This window comes from Bactrocera oleae, chromosome 5 (genome assembly GCF_042242935.1).
Source record: "Bactrocera oleae isolate idBacOlea1 chromosome 5, idBacOlea1, whole genome shotgun sequence".
Lineage (NCBI taxonomy): Eukaryota > Metazoa > Arthropoda > Insecta > Diptera > Tephritidae > Bactrocera > Bactrocera oleae.
The window spans coordinates 39,371,970-39,397,213 of NC_091539.1; the positions used below are offsets into that span (position 1 = coordinate 39,371,970).

Below are 25,244 nucleotides of genomic sequence, written 5' to 3' on the forward strand. Positions count from 1 at the left end.
ATATACTTGTAATACTATCATCAACAAATCATACTGTCCAGTAAAAGAATCTTGATTTCGACCAGCCAATAAATCAACTAAACCATGTCGATAATACACTCACTAATCGAATCCACATATAACATATGAGCACTTATCTTAGCATTTTGCTTATCTTAGAATTTTTTTATTTTTTTATTAACTATTGAGAAATCAACAAACTTGGTCCTCAAAAGGTTCTCATTACTCATGATTAATCTGCGGTCTCTTTCGATACCACAACAAACTTGTATAGAGTCCAGTGTTACTTATTAATCCAAAATTTAAATTGAGCGTTGTCAAACCAGCGACAACAAGACCGATTAGGTGTTACTCAAATTATTGTTCACCTTACCGAAACGTTGACAAAAAAAATAGTTTTAAATCCCTCAATAAGATAGAGTCTTGGGCTTGTTGAGAGAACAAGAGCAATAAAAACTTATTGCCCAGGATTCAATGAATATATTTTTAATCTATATTGAAATGTCGACGCTTTACGACAAACTCATATAAACCAAGCCAAAGAGATTGATTCAAAAGGTTGTATAATACTTTTTCTGCATAAAAAAGACTAGGTCGAGAAGAATTGAAGTTCACTCGACGTTTAGAATCCCGATAAATTAGGATAAGAGATAAATTTATGGTATTATTAATTTTATAAAGTTTTACTGAAAATATTTTTGATTAAAGAATATATGATACTACTCATTTAACATTTGATAGCCCTATATACTGTGTCTAACTAGAGAAGACTTAGACAACAAACCATTTATACCCACGACCATCGAGTCTATGTTATTTCGCCCTAGAACTATAACCTCGTTAATGTTTTATGTCGTAAAAAAAAAAACCAAAAACAACTAAAGCAGCGAAAATCCATAATTTGGCTGTATGTCCAATATTTTCGGGTTGGGTGATTCGACTTTGCTTTGGGTCATAAATCCGTAGGTAATAGTCTTAATTCGCCTTTTGAAGTAGCGCTCTTGTTATGATCTGGAGCTTAATTTCAATATCCGAAGCCTTGGGTCGATTAGCTTTTTTCTTGGCTTTTTCTCACCACAAAGTTTTTAGATTTTTTTTTAACTTCCTAGCGCGGTTGGCCTTAATTTCGAAATGATTATACTGAAGGTATTAGGTAAGTAAAATATATTTGCTTAACTCTTGTGCCAATAAGCTAATATTTTGTAATTAATAATACATTTGTGTTTTAAATATCATCTTAGTTTTTGCATTTACCTAGTACGGATTATTACAGCAACAGTTCTTGATTAGCGAGTGTTCATAACAGGATTTAGCATATAACAGTGAGCAGTCAGTATAGAAACATTGTGGAGGGCGGAGCTGAACCACTGAAATGAACAGTAAAATTGAATTATTTTCATTTCAATTTAATGTTTTCATTTTATATAATAAAAGTTGCCTAGCGCTGCAAATATAGAAAAATTTAATGCGATGTGAATATATTCTAATTACCAGGAAAATCACAGCAACAGTCGTCATGCAACATTTTCTGCGAACAATAGCTGTAAACAGAAGAATCGCAGAGTGGACAGCCGGCAAAACTGTCAAAACTGTTGAAACCGCCACCGGCGCCAAACCCGCCACCACCGCCTGAGGGGCCGCCAAATGGTGGTGGATATTGCCGGGGAAGCGCATCGCTTGCAGCTTTGACTGTGACGGTTTGATTTGTCTGCGTTGTATTCGCTGCCTTTAGTTCTTTATTTCAAGGTAGAAAGAAGAAGACAATTTAACAAAAAGCGAAAAAATAATTACGTTTGTATGTATGTAATACCCAATAGTTCATTCTTGTTCTGCTCCAGCAGCTCGGCTGCTTCGCTGGCTAAAAATAGCGGTAGCAGCAACAACATAACCAGCTGATTTGCCTTCATAACTTGCAATAATATTGCAAATTTTGTATGTGTGCGTGTGCAATTATTGTTGGGTTGGTGTTTTCTGCCTACACCCTCTCCGTCTTCCCTTGCTGCTGATTTACGTGTGTCACCCCGTTGCTCGTTTAAGCCGGTTCGAATGTTGTGGTTGCGTTGCGTGTTTTGATGTCTGCGCGCTGCTAAGCCGAAATTACGTCTGTCGCAACACTTATTGCCGGTTTGTAAAAATTCAAAAACTTACAAAACTTAAGCATCTGGGAACTTTCTTCACACTTTTACTTGCGCTCTCATTTCGTGGTGGCTCGTTAAACCGGCTGCGCCCAACTGCGCTTCAAACAGTTTTCGTCGCCTTCTAAACTGGTCCATTACGGTTAGCGGGGTTATTTTATCGGCTGCCGGTTCTGATTTTTTCCCAACTATAATCTTCACTTTTTATTTTGTTTTCATCACATTTTTATTATTTATTTTTGGCAACTTTATTGCCTAGCTTATTGATCGCTTTCTTTGTCTGCTGTTCAACATTTATTTGTTATTTTAATTTTATTATGCGCACGCATGCGCACACGCACGCATTCACACTAAGCGCTGGCTACGTTTACTGCATGACAGCATCGCGTCTTTGGGCACCAAAATATTATATTATATATATGTGTACACACACTCACATTTTTTTCTCATGGGTCGATCTTTTCCCCACTTTACTGAAAACGAAAGTGAGTCTGTCGGGTAACAGCGACTTCCACTTAAATGAACAAGCATTTTTCAAGTGCCTGTCATTTGGCTTGTCTATGACTTGAAGTAGCCACTGTAGAAATTTGAAATAATTGTTGTTATTTAAATGTCGCGTAGGCGTCTATTTGCTATTTCTTTTCACCTTTTCGTCTATCAAATAGTGCTTACGAATTTCGCTTTATTAGTCATAAAATCATTAATTTTCGGTAGCGTTTCTTTCTTCATTTTCCCCTAATTTGATGTTTCGGCTTCTGCTTTCCACTGTCTCAAGAGTCGACCGCCCCGCGAATTATAGACAAGAGAAAAATGCTTTGCTAAAGCCTATACGAGTGTTCTACATTTACTCTTCTTTTTTCTTGACTCTGGTCAGTGCGTCGGAAGAACAGTATTCTCATAAAACAATATTATATTACGACTAATGGCGATTGGTGCGGGTGGCAGTGGTCCGAATACGCCCATCCACGAACTCGTCCTCACTTTTTTGCCAAACAAAACGTGTACAAAGTTTTATTAGGATTAATTTTATTGACGGACAAACGGACGGGCAGACAGGCATCTGGGTTTCAACTGGTCTCGTTATCCTGATCATTTACATATATATACATACTTAACTCCGTATCTAACCCGATTATTTTTAGGTGACAGGAATATCCGTTAGGTGAACAAAACCAATATATTCTTTAGCCACATGTTGAAAAAGTGTAAAAATGTTAAAACAATCGATAAAATATTTTTTTAATTTCCAAAAATCGCCTTTTACAAAAGGTGTGCCTCCTAAAAACGTTACATCTATTCCAGTAATAATGCATAAATAGTAATTTTGCTCATAAAAATATACAAGAGGATATAAAAAAAATCGTTGAGATATCTTGTCCTTAATTACGGTAAATAAATCTTCCCGCTCTAAAACCTAAAGTTTCACTGAATTAAGTAGATTATTATCAGCTGAAAGGCTTTAGCGTTTGCACTAGGACATCCAGACTAAATATAATTAAATTTTCTTCTTCATTTGCAAAGATATTATTTAGAAAAGATGGTAAAGAGATACAGGTGGGTTGATCTTACCAAGAAATAGCACTACTAGCTTAAACTTTTTTTCTCAAGTTGGTCTGTCGGGAAAACACATGCAAAGTTACAAGTTATTCTGTCAATTAATTCTTTGTTTGCAAGCCATTTGAAGTTGACGTGTCAGAGTATTTTTTTAATATGGAATATGGAGATTAATATCGCGCGGTGATTAGATTCTTTGTTTTGAAAGGTTTAAAAGCAAAGGAAATTTATGAACAATTGTTAGAAGTGTATTAGGAGTCCTCTCTTTCAAAACGCACCGTTGAATTTTGAGCTGGTGAAGTGGTCGCACCAGGCTTCAAGGCGTTCCACGCAAAGGACGACCAAAAATGCAAGCGTAAAATTGCGAATGCCATAGGCATCTCAAAGAAATGAGAACTTCATATTTTACATGGAGAATTACATACGAAAAAGCTGTTTGGAAAGTTAGTGTCGCACACGTTAACAATGAAACAAATACTGGATCGAAAACATAATTTGGAGCGTTTTAAGCAGAATAAAATCGATTTCTTGCGTCGTTTTATATCTATGGATGAGACTTGGATCCATCACGATAATCCTAAATTGACACAAGAACGTTTACAGTAAACTGAAGCTGGTTGTTCAGCTCCAAAGCAGGTGAAGTCACAAAGATCAGCAAAGAAGGTTATGGCATCAGTTTCTTGGGATGCAAAAGGAATTTTGTTGATTGATTAGTAGTACTTAGCTGAAAGGCAAAAAAATCAACTCTGGATCAGCTGGATGAAAAAATTCGTGAGAAAAGACCTGGTTTGCAGCACAAAAAAATAATTTTTCATCAAGACAACGCACTTGCTCAGGTGTTTTAACAATGACAAAATTCAACGAATTAAAGTACGAATTGCTTGACCATGCAACGTATTCACCAGATTTGTCTCCCAGCGACTACTACCACTTCAGAAATCTAAAACGTGGAAAGCGTTTTTCGTCGAATGCAGAAGCTATTAGAACCGTAGGCGGGTATTTTGCAGAGCTTCCGGAAATTCATTATAGGGATGGCATAAAATTATTAGGGGATCCTTGAAATTAGTGTACTGAAGTTAACAGAGATTATATTGAAAAAAATATATATATATCGTACCAAAAAAAGTATTTTCTTAATTTCGAGCGCAGAAAATGTTTATTACATATATATATTATATATATGTATGTTTGTTTAAAAAGCTTGGTCTTGGAAGTAAGTATATAAACAAGTATTCACTAAAATGTATTTGCCCTACGTGAGTAGCATGGATTTCTATCAAGCCTATAGTATGCCTAACAAGAACTTTGATGTTATAACACTTCGGTTACGTATAATTGTGAAAAACTTAAATAAAATAAATAACTTAGGAATGGTTCAAAGAATTTTTCTAACTCTTTCGTTATTATACTTGTTTTTATTTCCAAAAATAAAAACATAAATTTCAAGCTTGATGTTACCACAAATCCTACAAAATACCTTAAATAGAACATTGAAATTAACACCTAATTTCCGATAAACTAAACTTTAGATTACCTCGTAACTTGTACTTTTTAAATACCTTTCTTATTTATTTAGTAATCCACTTATATGATTCAAAGTGACGTTATTATCTTTACTTCCATTTAATCTTCTTTCAAGTATGTAAATCTTAACAATTATTTCAAAAATAATTTTTAATTCAACTGGGAAACTAATAAATGTGTTATATATTTCGCTGCCACTGAAGTTGCTCAATGGAAGTAAACAAATTTCAACAATATTTATTACGTAAGAAAAAATTGTAATATTAGCCCTGGGCTACTCTTGTTCCATTTCTTTTGTGAACTTTTAGTTTAAGTACATGTCTATCAATGAGTGCATAAATAATATCGACTATAGATATACATATGTAGGAAGTATGTATGGGAGCAAATAGTAGTTGAATAATTTGAAATTGCCTGAAGTTATTTGTTAGACACTTGTGTATATTGTGCCATAGTCTCCTTTGCGCACAAAAATTTCGTAATTGTAGTAATTTTTACAGTTATTAACATTAGCGAAAGTGTAAACACTGGGGACTATTTACTGTACAAGTGCAGGGGGTTTTTCCGAAAAAAATAATAACAAGTAAGGAAGGGCTTAGTTCGGATGTAACCGAACATTTTATACTTTCGCAAAGTCAAATGGTGTACTGGTTTCCGATATAATCATCGTTGCTTGATTTGCATACTGGAAAGTAAAAAAAATCATATGGAATTTAAAATGATGTTATATGGGAAATAGGCGTAGTTGTAATCCGATTTCGCGCATTTTTGCACTGTAATATACAATAATAATATATATAGAAATGTGAAAAAAGTTATGTACCGAATTTGGTTGAAATCGGATAAGCAGATCCCAAGATATGGGTTTTCACCTAAAAGTGGGCGGTGCCACATCCACTATCTAATTTTGAACGTGGTTCCTATAAAACCATCTTATACCATCCCAGAGTTAAAATTAAATGCCTCTGGCGTGTTTAGCCTTGATTTTCGCGCTTTTAGTAGTTTTCAATAGTACCGTTATATAGGGAGTGGGCGGGGTTGTCACCCGATTTCACCCATTTTCACACTGTAGGTATAGACGCTTAAAGAATTGACTTCCAGTGAATTTTGTTGTTATAACTTTAGCGGTTTAGGAGATATGCACATTGAACCCATTAGGGGGCGGGACCACCCCCACTTTTAAAAAAAAATTTAACGGCAGATGACACTCCCTAATGTGATCCTGTGTACCAAATAATAGTCTTGTAACTTATTGTGGAACTTAGTAATGGCAATTTATTTGTTTTTGATTAATGGCGTTTTGTGGGCGTGGCAGTGGCCCGATTACGCCCATCTGCAATACCAACCGTCTTACGGTACCAACAAACATGTTTACCAAGTTTCATAAAGATATCTCTATTTTTACTCAAGTTACAGCTTGCACAGACGGACGGACAGACAGTCACCCGGATTTCAACTCGTCTCTTCGTCGTGATCATTTACATATATATAGTTCTATATCTAACTCTATTAGTGAACAAAACTATTATACTCTGTAGCAACAAGTTGCGAGAGTATAAAAATTAGTAATCAGAAGTAACATTGACAACTTCAAACTGCATTTCCATTTGTAGACGTAATAAATTTGTGTCAATGCTTTCTCAAACATAAATGGGAACATACGAAATAAGTTTCACCATTGGTACGGCGGTAGAATGTGTAAAACTGGATAATAGATAACGTGAGCACAGTTCAATTTCACTATAAGAATAATACTCGTATATCAGGCTTACGCATAGACAAGATTAAATATAGGAAAACAGGCGTGGCATGACTATTTTTAAGAGACATTTTATATCTGAAAATATATTTAAACGATATTTATGTTGTTGTGTAACACGTTCTTTACATCTTAATGTTAATGCTCAAAAATTGGCGGAACCGGACGATCTCCCATATAGTAACATTTTGAATTCCAACAGATGGCTTTACAGATAAATAAGCATTATTGTATATAACGAAATAAAACATAATGACTGATATGTGGCATCTCTCAGCGAAGAATAGTTGAATTTTGTCTATAGCTATTCCTGCCCCATTTGCCGAACTTGTTGATGACGATGCTTCCGTTGACTTTTTGTAGAATAAATCAAGAAATATGTGAAGTATATAATTTAATAAATTGAAGTAAATATATGGTATTTTTTGAATAATCTCTAGTAGCAGTTTTTTCACATCATACGTCCTATGGAATTTTTTTTCATATCAATCGGTTAGCAAATGTCAACGTTATTCAATGTTTACCAACCGACGTTAACGCTTGTGCACCCTGTATACTCACATATACTTTTGAATCGCTTTTCTACGTTGAGCCATATCTTTTATTTCATTAAGCTTTTTTTAATTGTATTTCACTTAGTTTGATATTACCTTTCAATAGTTAATTTGTCTTTGTTGTTAACTCTATTGCTTGCCACATTTTCAGCTTTTTATTTACTGTTTCGCTTATACTTTACATTGTTCGTTAGTGTTTTCATAAAGTAATTGTTTAGCGTTGTATAATATTTTGGTTGGTTGTGCATTGCATTTGAATAGAGCACGTAAATAAGCGTCCAACAGCCGTGATCGTCTAGTGGTTAGGACCCTACGTTGTGGCCGTAGTAACCCAGGTTCGAATCCTGGTCACGGCAATATATCATTCTGTGGTATATGGAGCATTGCATTAGTTTGGAAACTATGTATTTTTTTCAAATTTCTTCATTTTAAATATAATATTTCAATTATCATACCTAATATTGTTGTTTTAATTATATTTCTGTAAATTACTAATTTTTATGCTAAGCAAATTTTTACTTAATCACAATAAACTTAACAGTTCATAGCAAAACCAAATTCATAGCCTTTCATTTGAGTGACCTTTCTACACACACATTCATAGTCTTACAGCTCCTCTACCCTACACTTTGATTTGCCCCAACCCAAAGCTCTTCAAAATGTCTATACAATTCATCTCATCCATTAACTGCTCAACCTGAATTTGATGAAGTAGCACTACAAAGTCACCTGTAAGGAATATCGAAACCGAAATTAATTAAAGGCAGCCGACAATTGGTCACCGGGGGTTAAAGCCATCCTTTTCAAAACGTTTATGAAATATGACAGACGTGTTAACCTGTTCGTTTTGGAAAATTGACAGTTCTTCGAAGAAAATTTGTTTTCGTTTATTTATGTATATGCATGAAACTGTTTGAAGAGGTAAAGACGAGTAATTAATTTGATTAACAATGTTTGTGAATATTAAATTTTGTATCAGTAGTCGTTTGTGGGTTGCAATTAATTTATAAGCTTGCTGCTCTTGGTCAGAGTTGTTAACATGGCCATTAAACTATTAGTGTTTTAATAGAATTCGTTTTGGTTATTATACTTTTCTCAAGAAATAGGTAATTTGGTGTGATAGTGTGGGAAATAAATTTTCTTGGACATAAAAAGATAGAATTATATCATTATACTCTGAACAACGTATATTAAATTGATCTTTGTAACACCCAAAAAGATTTTAAAGAGAATATAGTATATATGTATATATAATACGTATGACAAGCTGTCTGTTCGCCTTTATACAAGTAAATGCGAACTAGTCCCTCAGTTTTTGAGATATCGATCTAAAATTTTGCACTCATCCTTACTTCACCAAGAAGCTACCCGCTTGTCGGAACGGACGTGTCGGACCACTACAAGTATAGCATATAGCTGCCATACAAACGGAACGTTCGGAATCAACTGCTTGTGTAGATAACTTTTTCACTTGAAGAGATATCTTCACGAAAATTGCATGGATTATTGTTATAATCTCCGAAAAAATTGTTCATTTATTAGCGATGGATATTGTAGTTTTTTTGTTTTTGATAAAGTTTTTTTTTATTACACATATATGTTATACATACATATATAGAAGCTGGGGTAATTCGTGGGCTGATTTTACATTATTTATTATACAATACGTTCGCTTAATATTGCTAAGATGTCTTCCGTATATAATATATACAAGTATACCATATATATAAAGCCAATCAGAAGTTTGAAATTCTAGTGTTAGGTATATGGGGCTGGAGGTACTTTTGACCTGAATTACCAATTTTCAAGCGCAATTAAGAGCGCACTAGTTTCAAGAAAAGATATATATTAACTTTCATTACAATAACTCTCAAATACTGACTGTTATATATACATATGTGGCTTAAAGTCAACCGGTTGTTCTGATATTTTTATGTTATATGGATTTAGCTGAACTATTGTCCCGACACATATGCGGTATCTGAGGTCTAGCCAATTTTTGGTCCGATTTCGAAAATTTTGAGGTAAGAAATGGAAAACCTTAAATCCATGAGCCAATATGATCGTCGGAGTGCCGATTTCGCCTTGAGAATGACATGAAGTACGTAAATTTTCTAGGTCATGTTTCTTAAAATTTTGTTATACATTTCACCCACAAACATTTTTTGTTGCTTACTGCATCGCTTGGCCCCCTTTTCAGATTTTAACTTTTCTTTACCTTATTTTTCGTACATTGTCTACGTGTACAGTTCTTTCGTGAAATAATTAATTTGCGTAGAGTCATATTTCTGTTGGTTATTTTTATTAGGTAGATCATGGTAACAAGCGTCCAGTAGCCGTGATCGTCTGGTGGTTAGTACTCTACTTTGCGGCTGTAGTAATTCAGGTTCAAACCCTGGTCACAAAACTGAAGCACTCTACATGGAACATTGCAACCAATGGTAGCTAAGCATTTTGTAACTAAAAAAATTTGGTATCATTTTATTAAGCAAAATGAAATTGAGCTCACTTCAAATGTTGACAGGCGACCAAGAAGATACCAGTGGAAAAACTTTGACTCTTATCATTATGTAATTTTTTCCGATGTTTTGAATAAAAGGTGTTCATCCAGCGAAATCTGTTTCTAAAGTTCTTATTTGTGGTTAGTCGGACCCTCGAATGAGCGGCGTTCAGGAACTGTCGACAAACTTCAGATTTATAGTTATGACGTCGAAATCTAAGTACAATGACAAGTTCACCATTATAAGTTTATCGCTGGAGAAGTGTAATGCTACAGTAATTTTATTTGAAGATTAAAAAAAGCGTTTTCACAAGTCAAGGTATTAAGTCAAAGGTATTACTTTTGATATTCTTAAAAAAATACTTTAAATTTGTCTAGCCCTTGTAAAAATGCATGGCTGCTTCACCACCTAACTTACATAATGCTCAAAATATATTAGATTAACAGCTAACTCGCTTAGTGCTTAAAAGTAGATTTTGTAACATTCGTTTTCTTAAATGAGAACTATCAAAGGAACTGTTGTTTTAAAATTTTGCAGACTTATATTTATGTTATGGCATCAAAATAAAGCCCAAATTACACCATGGAAAACAAAAACTTTAAGGATTCAGTCACACAATGAAAGAAAAGAAAGAAAAAACGGCAGAAAACATTAAAATTAAAATTGATTACAGAAGTTTTTATTACATTTATTTATTACAAAATTATCTGCCAACATATACATACAATACATACTGTGCACATATATATGTTTGTGTGTATTAATGGTAAAAAATAAAGCAAAGCAAAATAAAAAACGAGTTTCAAACTGACATTTGCCTGCAAAGGTCGATCAAAATGAGTTCGTTTTTATTTTCGTTTATTTTAGTACAATTTTCCTTTTTTGATTGAATAACTCAATTCATGTGCGAAACAAAAGAATTACCAACCAGAGGAAGTTATAAAAAATATATGTGCAAAAAATACCGAAAGCATTTTATTTCTTGTGTGCCTGTCTGCATGCCTCATCAGCAGTTGGAGAATTCGAAGCTGAACTTTTGGCAATAATACACTTACACCCACAAACACACGCACGCACCCGCAAAGTCGTTTATATACCAACGCACTTGCATACCTTCATATCCGTATATACATATATACATATATTTATGTACCCTTAATCGAGGTTGTTGTAAAGCGAAGTTTTTCCGAAGGCGTTATACCGTTATCACTCTGCACATGCCACTGCAGCGTAAGTTATGCTTATCAGTTTGCCATTGTTAACGAACTTTTATATATTCTTTGCGTTTCTTTTATTTGATTTTTATTGTTTTATATTTTTTTCCACTCACTCCATCTTCTCCATTTTTCGTTGGTTTGAGTAGCATTTCCTGTTCCGGCTTATTCAAGTACTTGCTTCCATTTGGAATGATCGTTTGTAGTTGTTTTTGGTTTTTTTATTGTTCCTCATGTATATTTGTACGATATTAATAAAATCTTGATACCATTAGAAACGCTCGAATCACAATGTACAGTGTGTCTCAAATTTGATCGCAAATATTATCGGTAAATTTCATCAAATCGAAAATATTTATTATATTTATACTATAAGTCCCTGAATCTACTATTAGTTAGTTTGATTATTGTCATGACTTAAAGCGCTTATCATACTCTCCTTGAGAGCGTAAGAAAAAACTATCTTTCATTATTTTTGAGAAGAGGTTTATACGTAAGCGCAGTTTTGAAGCTCCCCATTCATTGGACATATATTACCTTTTCGTCTGGATACTTTTAGTCTGAATAAAATCTTAAGAGTTAATTTATTAAATATTACCCTGGAAGGTAATACGTCATTAAATTCTTTACCATCATTAGTCTTCATCATAGACCATTTCGACCACTTTTAGCTTAAATATGAAGGAATAAGGTAGAACTCAGTTCGCTCGAATCAAATGTTACCATTAAGAGTTATAAAAATAAATAAATAAACGCTATCCGTCCACCTTTGAAATAATTGTTGTGGATGTATTATTTTTCACAGCGAAAATAATTTAGAAAGACTGAAAATGGCAAAATTCTTTGATCATCTATTTGCTAAGAAAAGAGTGTAACTTTATGACAGAACAGCTTGCTCATCAAGCAAGTCGCAATTTTTCTGTGCTTTGTTGAGACAAAATAACAAAGACACCAAAGGCAAATTCCATATTTTCAGTGCAAATTAAGTCGATTCTTCAATAGTTACAAAAAGCCAGAAACTGCGCTAGCTAGATATCGGGCAATATATCAAACACGTATCCCTTTCGAGAGAAGTGTGTTAGTGTTTCATCGAGAGACTTTCAGAGCATAAAGTTGCAACGTCGATACTTGCCACTAGTTCATTTCTTACTTCGATATTACTTTTAGATCTTCTCAACTACCTTTAAATATTATAAATTTAATGGTTAATTCATAGCGCATTATTCGAAAAATCTAATCAAGGTTGTCACTGTCTTATTAAATGCGATTCAAGGGTGATTTTTTGCGTCAATATTCTAATATTTGACTAATGTAAAGCTGTATAAGTCTTCTTGCAAGCCCAGTGGCCAGTTTGTTGGCGGCAATGTATAAAACATATAATTATATAGTTAAATGAATCTGGGATATTTTCTTCTACTCATTTTGGAGCTACATAAATTTCTCTATGTTACATGAAATGGGTTTCTTAATTTTTTTTATCATTTATATTCACTTGCAAGTAAGAAAAAAAGCGGTTTTTGTGATTTTTTGTTTTTGAAGAGATATTTTATTTACAGAATTTAATGTTCTTTGATAATCCGCTATTCATTTTGAAAAATTTTGGAATCCCTTGAAATCTTAGCCGATATCCAGAAGGACCTCCGAAAAAAGAAGTCTGGCGTTGACGAAGATTTTTCTTCTTAAAACAATCTTAAAACCAAAAACCAAAACAGTTTATTAAAACTATAAATTTTTGGGAACAAATTTACACTTTAGAGTGGCCTAAAAAATCAAAATTATTATCTGAACTCCTAAGCCTTTCGATCATTAACGGACAAATGTATCTATTTATTTGAAGTCTTATTAGTACCAACTCAGCTTTCTGAATCGGAATACTATGCAATCGACCTACATTAAAATCAGTAGATATAAGTCTATGTTTAAAGTCTATATTAGGTAGAAAAAAATTAGCAATATAGTATTGTGACCATGCAATTATTCATTTTCTAACTATTGGGTGTGAAACCTTAGAGTATTGATAGCATCCAATTTGACTCCTTTCTATATTTTGCTATACAATTAAAAATACAATATTGAGCTATACAAATACAGCAAATCTGCTAGTGTTCAGAATACGTAAAAATTTCAAATTCATCTTCAGTACAATTTTTTGAGGCACTGTAAACGCATATAATTCTGATGAGATGTTATAAAATTAATATGCACTCGTGTACGTACCAATAAAATCATTTAAATACGTAAACTTTTTGATTATACTTCCCATATATTTGGTTTAATATATGTATGTATGTATTTTTTTTGGTAGTGTCCCCGGGCACACACAATATGTTTACTCATCTGCCATGATTACAGTAAACATGCAAAGAAAAAATTCAACTCACTTTTGTTTTGCAAAATTTCGAGGAAAGAAAGAATCTGTTTGTCAGCACGTTTACGAGCCTGATATACGTATATATATGTTATGTGCATACATATATCTCTCTCTATTTGCAAATGTACTTGTATATTTCCTTAAATATATATGTATGTACATAAATAAATTGTACAATATAAATTCAAGGCTGTTGCGAACAGACTGTGTTCTAACCCCTAATATTCTTGCCCACTGTAAATGTCCATGTATGTGAATGTGTTGGTGAGCTGCAAATAAAACTCACTTAACACTAATGAATATCAGATTGAAAATAATTTATGTATACATTTATAAATATTTATTTCCTGCACTTGAGCTGTGTATGTCTAAATGATAAGAAGCTGCTGTCCTTGCCAGCCATAAGAGTTGAGGAGTACATGATTGGATATTACAGATTTTATTATGGGATGTTTACATCAAAAGTAGTACTTGTTGTTGGTATGAGATATAAATAATTTACTCATATACAGATATACATACGTATATACTAAAATCTGTTTGCTGTCATAGCCAATGAGTTTATTTCTGTAAGGATATTTTCAGTAAAAGTAGAATTAAATACATTCTTTAGTATCTAAAATACATTTTTTTAATTCGGTGATTTATTTGTCGTCGTCAGGGGTATATTTGTGTTTAGAATAAGGACTTAGCTATCGTTGAAGCATTTCCACTCACTAACTTTAAAGATATTAATAGTTCTCTTCTAATTTAATCTAAGATATTTTTCGTATAATAACTTATCCTCAGAAAAAACCAAAACTGACAAAATGGCGTCGTTTAAAAAAATTTGAGCTTCACCCAAAATTTTTGTCGTTTATGGACTGATGAGATCGAAAAACTGGTAGGTCATTGTTTGAAGAACTGTGATGGTATAATTTATAAATACTTATGCGAATGGATCAGTTTATTAAAGAACACGACGTTCTTTTACTTCAATGGTTTATTCAAGAGTGACTCAAATATAGTTGCCTTATTCATATTATCTGGGTCATTCCATGTCAAATCGACAAATAGTTGGACGCGACCCCCACCGATTTGGATGAATTTTGGCAGAGAGTTTTGTCCGTCCGTCTGTCCGTCCGTCCGTCCGTGCAAGCTCTAACTTGAGTAAAAATTGAGATATCTTTATGAAACTTGGTAGACATGTTTCTTGGTACCGTGAGACGGTTGGTATTGCAGATGGGCGTAATCGGACCACTGCCACGCCCACAAAACGCCTTTAATCAAAAACAAATAACTTGCCATAACTAAGCTCCGCAATAGGATACAAGACTGTTATTTGGTACACAGGATCACATTAGGGGGGGGCATCTGCAGTTAAAACTTTTTTTTAAAAAGTGGGCGTGGTCCCGCCTCTAATAGGTTTAATGTGCATATCTCCTAAACCGCTAAAGTTATAATATTTAAATTCACTGAGAGCAAATGTTTTTAGCACCTCTATTGACGGTGTGAAAATAGTTGAAATCGGGTGGCAACTCCGCCCACTCCCCATATAACGGTACTGTTAAAAACTACTAAAAGCGCGATAAATCCAGCAGTAAACACGCCAGAGACATTAAATTTTATCTCTGAGATGGTATAAGATGACTTTATAGGAACCGCGTTCAAAATTAGACAGTGGGCGTGGCACAGCCCACTTTTAGGTGAAAACCCATATCTTGAGATCTGCTTAACCGATTTCAACCAAATTCGGTGCGTAACGTTCTTTTCATGTTTCTATGTCATAGTGCGAAAATGGGCGAAATCGGACTACAACCACGCCTACTTCCAATTTAACACCATTTTAAATTCCATCTGATTCTTTCACTTTCCACTATGCAAATCAGACAATAATGACTATATCGGGAAAAAACTTTGCGTGAATAATGCGATTAAAGTATGCCACCTTGTGGCCAAAAATTGTCTAAATCGAACCAAAACTGTTTAAGCCCCTAAGTACTAAATATGTGGACCCCAGAGCCTATAGTTGACCTTCTACCGAAAATATCAGTCAATCCACATAGAAATCTCAAACGAGTATACTATTTGACTTTGCGAGAGTATAAAATATTCGGTTACATCCGAACTTAGCCCTTCCTTACTTGTTTGATCAGTTTTTTTTGGGTCGGCCACCACGATGCACTACTGCGACAGTTTGATTTCTAATATAGTGCGAAATTATTCGAGAGCTTGAAGACTTGTGAATTACGTATTTTATAGAAATTTCCTTTTAACAAGTTCCGATATTATTGTATAATCATAAATATCACGTACTCACAGCGCTTCACCGAGTTTATTTGGAGCCATTACTTTCTTTGTTACAAATGTAAAATAAAAACGTGTTTTCGAAAAAAATTCAGCGCAAAAATTATACTCAGTAAATATTTCAATCAATACAAACTCAATTTAGTTATAAAAAGAAATGAAGTTTCAGTATTTTTATACATATTATACATTTTAAATTGTTTTCAAATATAACCGGCAAAAGAAAAAAAGATCGCAACATACTTTTCAGAATATGTAACTTTAATAATGTAAATTTAGAAATAAAAAGCATAAAGCAATTCGAAAGAAAAATTACATTGTAAGAGACAAAAAATCGTGGACGTCGCTCTAGTTGCAAATGTTTTGTCCGATATCGATAGACTCAATTTCAGCGCAATCGAAAATTAAATACTCACAAAGTAATGTTTCTTCAAAAGTTAAGAATAATAATAATTGAAGATAAATAATACTCTGCTAAATACATATACAACGTATTAACGGTGTAAGATAGCTGTATATTTGGAGCTCTTTGTTATACCACTAATGAATATCGGTTTAAAATTGGTGGAATTCAAAATAGTGTTCGGTAGAAATTTTCATGGCAGAAGTGAATGGAGCCACGTCCATAGTCTTATTTTTATATTAAATACTAATTACAATATTATTATTATAGCTCCCACTTTTAAAGAAGTCATCCTATGACCATAATATCAATATTAAGTTATGAAAAATTACTCCCAGAAATATATTATTGTATGAGAAAAAGAAGCCGAACTCAATAATATTTTGTGTATGTAAGATAATACACCAAAAATGTAAAAAATCCGGATCATATAGTAATTTATATTAACGTATTTGCAACTTTCAAACTAGTTAAGTCCTCATACATGTAATCACATTAAGTAAGCAAAAAAAAATGTAAAGTAAATAGTATTCATTTACTTAAAACACGCATGACCTAGCGGAACTAGGAAATGTTCACACTTGTGCCATTTGAAAAAAGCTGAAAAGCTTTAAAATAGACAGACAAATATTGGAAAATATTAACGACCGAACCTCAAAGCACACACTGCTGTGCCAACTATTTTTGTAAGTGTGAACTCATCAATGACCAGTCAAACATTTTAATTGCAAATTACAAAATCACCAGAAGTGAAATACATACATATGTATACGCCTTAGAGTGTGGTTGGCAGCACTAAGTGTGCCAGTAATTACAAAAGTAACAGATGACTATTGTGATAATGACAATACGATTAGTGATGATGATATTTTAATTTTGTAATTTGTATGTTGGCAATATCATTTAATACAAAATATTATACACGCAGTTCCACGCGGGCTATATCGCGGTGTTATATTCAAGATGATTAATGCTTTAGCCGTTTCGCGTTGGCTTGAATGGCGTATTGTCCGCTCGGTTTTTGTAATAAAGTTATAATGTGAATTCATGCAATTGTATTTGCACATAAATGATATGTGATCAACTTTTGAATTATCAGCATTGTTTGTATCAACCGTGTCCGAAATTGTTTATGTTTAACACAGGCTGCAATTCAGGGAGATTATGTAAGGCATTACTTTAACCCATTTTCGACACTTATGAACTCGAGCCATCGTAAAGCCTCCAATCCAAGTGACAAATTTGTATAGAGTATGTCATACTTTCTTAATTAAAAATCGGGCCGATCTCAAAATATTAAATATTGAATTCTGAAATCAGATCAGTACTGCGTACTTCTGGTTTGAAAGTCTCTCGGTGCTATATTATCTCAATGCTCTATTTTTACAGACATATTGTTTTACGTACCGCAAAGTTCAAACAATAACATATTACTATTCCATGCATTTAACATAATTGAAACCAGATAACAAGTATTTATACTCTCGCAATATATTTTCCAGTACAGTTTTGCTCTCATGATGGTTGTTTATAATATCGAACTGTCATCAGGTAGATATATAACAAAAAAAAACTCATAAGTTCGCGTATAGAATAACTACAGGAAAATTGTAGATATATTGATTAAGTTATCCTACATTTAGGAATGCATAAGAGGAATAATCATTTATAATTATATTTTGAAAAGTAGTACGAATTCGCTATATTTTGTGAACTAATACTGCTATGCTAATCTGACTTCGCGGGAATATTTTAATATTTTCTCTTTTTTTCTTGTACAAATAAGAACTTATTTAACTTAATTTAGCAATATTATAAGAAATATTTTAGAGGCAGCCAGTATTTTTATATACGCGCTGTTAAAAAGAATTAAGGATGCCTCCAAGAGTTTCCATAAACTGTATTATGAAACAGTAAATAAAACTGTTTTTACCAAGTTTGGTTCGATGAGATATCGCTAACACAGCTAGAATTAGTTCATCTCATCATCATGAGTACTTCGATATAAGTGTCAGCTTTGCCAGAAAAAAGCGACAAAGTTCGATAAAACTGTTAATACGACTACGTGTGATTTGCTATGCATTTTTTATTTAATTTTCCAGTTATTTGTCATCAAATTACTTAACACTTCACGAGTAAACGTTCATTATCACACTTTATTAAAATGAGAAATTTACGCCTAGTAGAAATATGAGATAGTTTTCTGACAGAAATTAGTCCGCTTGTCAATAAAAATTAATATTTAACTAAATAAAAATAAAGTTATTTTTTTCAAAGGTTGCCACTTGACAGTAAATGACGCAAAAGTGACGATAAGAGTCTCGAATGTAACTTTGTGGTTAAGTGGTAGATAAATACATGTGAGTGTAATTATTAGTTATCAATTGTTTATTAATACGTTAAATAAATAAATGTATAAAAATATTTAATAATTGAACAGTGTAACATGGAAATGTAGCACTGAAACAATTGCATCAAGGCGCTTAAAAGTATATTCATGCAGGCTACTATTTTGATGTTCCTACCTCCATGTTGTTATACACTGTGCAGTTTACCACGAAGTTTGTTATACTTGTACCAAAAGAAAACGTAGTATAAAGTATATATGGTACATATGTATGTATTCAGGTGGGGCCAAAATAAATTTTTTTTTTGTTTAGCCTAGGGTAAAATCTGTAGATTATAAAAAAAAAGACAACTTTTGGACTAAACAAATTATTATTTTTTTTAATATCTAGAGGGGCCCACTCAGTTTTAAAGTAAATTTCGAATTAAAATTACAGATTTTACTCTCAGGTTAAGCAAAAAAAAATTTTTTTTTCGCTCCACCCTAGTATGTATATACGTATATAAATGATTAGCGTGACGTGCTTAGCCGATTTAGCCATATCCGTCTGTCCATCTGTATATACGCGCACTTATTATTCAGTTTTTGAGATATCGATCAGAGAATTTGCACATCTGCACAGATCTCTTGACGAAATTTAGCACAAATTTTTTTCCACAAATCAGTATAATTTCCGAACAAATTGTTTTGATCGGACAACTATGGGATATAGCTGCCATACAAATTGACCAACCAAAATCAAGATAGAGGTATTTTTATAGCCTATATGCTATAAGAAATGCGCCTGTGAAGGGTATTATAACTCTCTCTTCGGTGTAGCCTTGTTTCAATTGAAAAAATAAAAAAAGTAAATTTAAAGTTGAGCAGTAGCGAATTCGCAGTAGCTCAAAATACCAACTCAAATTAATTTAATAACGCGCAAACACAAGCACATACATATAAACACACACCAATAGAAATGTAAAAGCAAGCGAGTCAACAATTGCAGGTAAATATTCTAGGCAAAAGCTTCGCAATGCAAATGCAGCGAGATTTCAACAATTTCAATGCAATTCGACTGTCAGTGGCACTTGCACTAACAACAAACAGTAACAGTTACAACAACAAACAGCAGACAGCATTGATTGTTGGATTAATAACCAATAAAGCAGTAAAGCAAAGCGATTTTTGTGTTTTAATGAAATTTACCTGATTGCTCCATGTCGGATATTGCGGTGAATGCTGCCAGCAAAATGGATCAAAGTGCAGCAAAACAACAAATTGAGAGAAAAAAACTGTTTTACGCTATTGAGATGTGCATTTGTATATACATTAGAGTGGGTCAAAAAATCGAAAATTTTTCGCTTGCTACTCTGAAAAATAGGTTCTTAGACTAAGCAAGTCTCTCCAATTATGAGCTCGTAAGTGTACCGGGATGGCCCTACGCCTTACGGTTTTCTATTTTTTCTTCGTATCACATAGAAAAATTTACATCTCGCTTTCAACTACTTGACAAAATATCTCGTTGCATAGATTTTCTTAGAGGTCTTCAAAGCGCCAAGCGAAAAAAAATATTCGTTTTTTTATCACTTTAATATACATATATACATAACTGTTTGTGTGAGTCATCCACGGGTTTTTAAAGTTATTTTAGGACATACCCTGTAGGAATCAACTGCTTGTATAATTAGTAATGGCAACGCTGCCGTTGAAGGATTCGTTTTTCCTACAGGGTATAACATACACTGTACAAATATGTGTTTTTATATTTGCGTGGCTTGTAGTCGCATATTCTATAATTTCCAATATTAATCTGTTGTTTTATTATGAAATTGACGAGCATGCACTGCAGTGGCAATAATTCATTGCTCTTATGGTTGTACAAATTGAATTATTTGAGGGAAAAAATTTAAGTTTGCGAAAAGTGATTGCCATCAATGGGTACTACAAAGCTGTGTGGGTGTAGTGGCGCGAGTTTATGTATGAAATAAAAGTCTTTTTACTGCAGCGCGTAATGAAAATTGAACAGACCTTCAATCCTTTGTACAACTCGGTTTGCAAGTGGCATTTCATTAAATAATATATCTCATATTCATTTGTTTACAGCACAATCTCGTTAAAAGGGTGTACTCAGATGCATTTATATATTGCAGTATATCTATTTCCCTTGGTTGTATAAAAAATCTTCAACTGGATATTCTGTAATAAAGAATCTCTTAAAATAAAAATTAAAAAAAAAACACTTAACTTCAGTTGCACAGAAGTTATAATACCGTTCACAAATGCAAGAACTTGACTTTGATCGGCCAGTTTGTATGGCAGCTATATGCTATAGTGGTCCGATCTGAACAATTTATTTGACGGGTATCTCAAATTTCGTGAAGTTATCTCGTCAAATGAGTGAGCTGCCCATATAAACAATTGATTCCGATCGTTCAGTTTGTATGACAGCTATTTGCTACAGTAATCTTAGGATTGTAGCAATGCCTTAAGCTATAGTCTATGCTAAACTTCGGGAAGTTATCTCGTCAAATAAAAAAAGTTTTCCATGCAAACACTTTAATTTGACCGTTCAGTTTGTGTGGTATCTATATGCTATAGTAGTACAATATCGGTGGTTCCGATAAATGAGCAGTTTCTTGGGGAGAAAGGGAGGTATGGAAACAGATCGATACCTCAAAAACTGGGGGACTACTTCGCGTATACGAGTATACAGACAGACAGACGGACATAGCTAAATCGAGCTCAGTTCGTCACGCTGATCATTTATGTATATATTTTATAATTTACTTCTGGGTGTTATAAACTTCGTGGCAAACTTGACATACCCTGTTTAGGGTATTAAAATAAATTGTGGGAAATAATTCCAAATATGAATTTTTGTAATGTTCCAGCATGCCTACCTATGTAGTTCCATTAAGATACCATCTTGCTTAACGTTAAATTCATGAGATGGTTTCTGCATGGTTTTCGTCCATGCATTAGTTCAAACCATTTTATTTTCAGAGTACCACTTCCACATAAATGTCTCGTTTTCACATTTTGGCACTTCACATACTATCAAATACAAATCAGTCAACTAACAGCCCAAGTTTAAACTGTCTTAAGAAAAAGGGGAACGAAAACGCTATTCACAAATTATGTTAAAATTGATTAAAATGATTGTGAGACATAATACAATATATTGCCACAAAAAATTAATTAAAAATTTTTTTGATCGGATCAGCTTGTAAATTCAAAACACATATAAGCACCTCCACCCCGTTGCTCATCAGGAGCGTTATCCTGCCATCTGCGAAGCTAGCACTCTTCAAGTAATATTCAGTTATATAATCTTACAATACATTAACTTCGTTACAGACATAGGACTGTCAGATAAGTGCTTTGCTTCACACCCATATCAAAAAGAGTCGTGTAGTATGTTCTCGCAGACTGCTACTTTAAAAACTTTTATCAACGTTTCGTTTTCATTACATGTGTATGAGGGCAGATTGTATACAAATGGAAAAAGAGGTCGATGAATCAATTCTTATTTTGGAAGGGAAATCTCGCAGTGACAAAAGTCAGTAATGTCATATTGACAGACCGCTGACTGAAGGTGCGCGAGATACTGTACGAGACAGTTTAAGCCTCAAAAGATCACTTGGTTCATATTCGGTATCAAATATTAGACATGAGAAAGTTTTCGCCGTGAGTGGATCCACGTTTGCTTACTTCAGACAACAAGCTCAACCATGAGGCACCTTTTCATTAATGATTAATACTATTTAAACGCACTTCAAAGGAGTTTCTGCATTGTTTGGTATCCAGTGGTTCAAGCAATAGTTAAAACAGTGGACTTCACCCGGCGAAGCGACTCCACAAAGACGAAGACTAACCTATCGTTCGGAAAAGTGATGCCTACCGCTTCCTAGGATTCAGAATATGCGATCAACTACCCGGAAAAGGACAAATGGATCAAAAAACTGTACTTTTCCGAATTTTAGGGTCGTTTCGGTGAATTACAGAAAGAACATCACATTTGGTAATTGAAAAAGTGCTTTTCCATTATGACTGCGCACTGGCACTCATACCCACTGCCATCGCCCCTGCAAAATTGGTAGCATTTGACTAAGGACTGCTGCTGCCTCATCCACCATATTCTCCAAATGTGGCCCCTTACTTTATATAACTTTAGATAACATATATTCAGACTGGTTAAGAAGTTGCAGTATCGTTGGGCCAAATGTATTGAGATAAAAGGAGACCTTGTTGAGAAATTGAATCTCTATTTTCCAAAAATTTTCCAATCGCCCTCGTATTATTCGATTTTTAAATATTTTACTTAAAATATAATAATTTTGGTTCAATCTCGAATAATAATTTCTAGTATTCATGAACATCTTTCGTCAGCATATAGTTTTGCTGAGGGATAATTGCCCGACCTAAAATATATAAAAGAGAAGTTAGCGGAGCTTCCTAAATGGACAAAACTACAAATTATTTTAACTAGAACCCAATCCTAAGGAGTTTTAAAGTAGAAGTTTCTTACTTTGAATCTAAGCAAACAAAAGTTTATATTGTAATTTGAAGACAGCCGCTATTCTGATTACTTATAAATCGAGTTACACTAGGCACCAGAAACTTTAGGACAATGAAAACAAACTATTCTTAATTTACGATTTCGGATTAAAGATGATTAATTACTAATGTGTATTAAATCCATAATTTTGATTCCGATTGCTATTAATCCGCTATGGATTTCCATTCTTTACACATCAAACGTATACATAAAATTGTATTTCACACTTCCATAAATGTATGTAGTTATACATACATACATATATCATATACTTGTATATGCACATATTATATATATACACATATATATATCGCTAACGCCTCAGGCCACGTAAAACTGCTAAATTTATTTTATTTTGTATTTTAATATCTGGATCCGATTGCCGCGCACGATGAAAAAGCATCTGTTCGTAGCCGGGCTCATATTTGAATGCCAAATGGTGTAACCAACCGTATACTTGATTTTCCGTTCGCGGCGTCAGGTAAAATGTGCGCGGCGTGTAGTTTTGCCGCTTTTCTATTTCCTCACAGTAATGTTTGTAACTTAACCCAATTTTTGGATCTTCATTGAGAGTGTCATGTCGTGCATAGAACTTCTCTGTTAAAGCTTTCACATTGTAACTCGGTTTGAATCCCTTTCTAGTATCAACTTCCCCGCAACAAGTCATCTTAAACTTTCACTATTTAATAATCCTAATTCCTTTCCTAAAGAAAATAATATTTTTCTCTATTTTACGTATGTGTATATACTACAGAAAAAAAAATAAATATGTTTGTGTTATATTTTTCAGTTAACGAAAGATAAACAATTGTTTACTACTTTCACAAAAATTTAAAAATTGATTTTCGAAAAAATTTTTGTTGAAAAATTTAATTGATTGTGTGGTGAGATTAATGTGGTTTAGCAATAATTATATATTGAGGGTGTTTGCAGATGTTGAAAGCTTTCGTCAATTGGAGGAATAGTAAAAAAGTGTTTTCTGTTCAATACGCCTTAAAGTTCAGTACCGGGTAGCAGTAGTACTCGTAGACTACCGCACATATAAATTCGTTATTCTTACTTTTGGAATTTTGTTATAAGCAATTTGCTGCTTTTTTTTCTAGTAAAAAATGTGATATTTTTAATAGACACCGTTTTGTGACTGGATGTAAAGTTAAAAAGAAAAACAAAGTTCTCTTGGAGATTAAGATTAAGCTTCTATTTTTGTATAAAATAGCATTGGTGCCTAGAATCACCACTGCTTGTACAGTTTCTCTTGAAAAAGGTGATTACGCAAGTTTGCCATGATGCTTGTAACACCCAAAAGGAAACGTCTGAAACTCTATGAAATATATATTATATATATAAATGATCAGCATGATGACTTGAGTCGATTTAGCATTGTCTGTCTGTCCGTCGCTCAGTTTGTTGATCTGAAATTTTGCACACTTCGTTTTCTCTTCAAGAAGCTGTTAAAGTTTGTGGATTTGATGAGATGCTTTTAAAACCATGTTTTTTGTTTTAATTTTAAATATAATTAAATAATTCTATACAAGTTTTATATATGGCTGACCGAATTTAAGAGTAAAGCACTGTTCGTGTACATGAGGAACTCTAAATATTTTTTATTTAATACATTTCATGTACGCTTGTATCTTATACAAGTATTTAAAAAAAAAGGAACTAATTATTCTTTTAAAATTCATAACAAGATCTATGCATGGCAAAAAATATTAGTAGTGATATAAAAATATAAAAAAATTCAATTAAAAATTTATTTGCAGATGAGATTCAACTTTGTGCTCTCCACGTATCGCTTTTCTATATTTGTGACAGGCTAACTTTGTGATACGCTTTTTTGATAATTATACAATTCACACATACTCTTATTATTAATCTTTGGTGTTGGCTGAATGTTAGTGGTATTTATGTTTTCATCTGATGTCATGATATTCTTAATACGGGCTCTTGTGGAACTTTTAAGAGTAGGTATATTTATCATCTCAGTCATCAAAGGCTCTACAAGTTGCTTGTGAATGTCTTTCACGAATTCTCTCCGGCTTAATGGTTTTTTAGA

The 25,244-nt window shown here is 33.3% G+C and overlaps 1 protein-coding gene and 1 non-coding gene across 2 annotated transcripts; one reads left to right on the forward strand and one right to left on the reverse strand.

Annotated features, from left to right (window-relative positions):
* Positions 1-1,187: 1,187 nt before the first annotated feature.
* LOC106616712 (uncharacterized) lies at positions 1,188-23,855 on the reverse strand. Its single transcript, XM_070110289.1, has 4 exons — positions 23,507-23,855; positions 1,811-2,143; positions 1,492-1,734; positions 1,188-1,367 (listed from the first exon to the last, which is right to left on the reverse strand). The coding sequence occupies exons 1-4, from the start codon at positions 23,853-23,855 to the stop codon at positions 1,255-1,257; spliced, it is 1,038 nt and encodes a 345-aa protein (XP_069966390.1). The 3' UTR covers positions 1,188-1,254.
* TRNAH-GUG (transfer RNA histidin (anticodon GUG)) lies at positions 7,811-7,882 on the forward strand. Its single transcript has one exon. It is a non-coding gene; the product is annotated as a tRNA-His (tRNA).
* Positions 23,856-25,244: the final 1,389 nt, after the last annotated feature.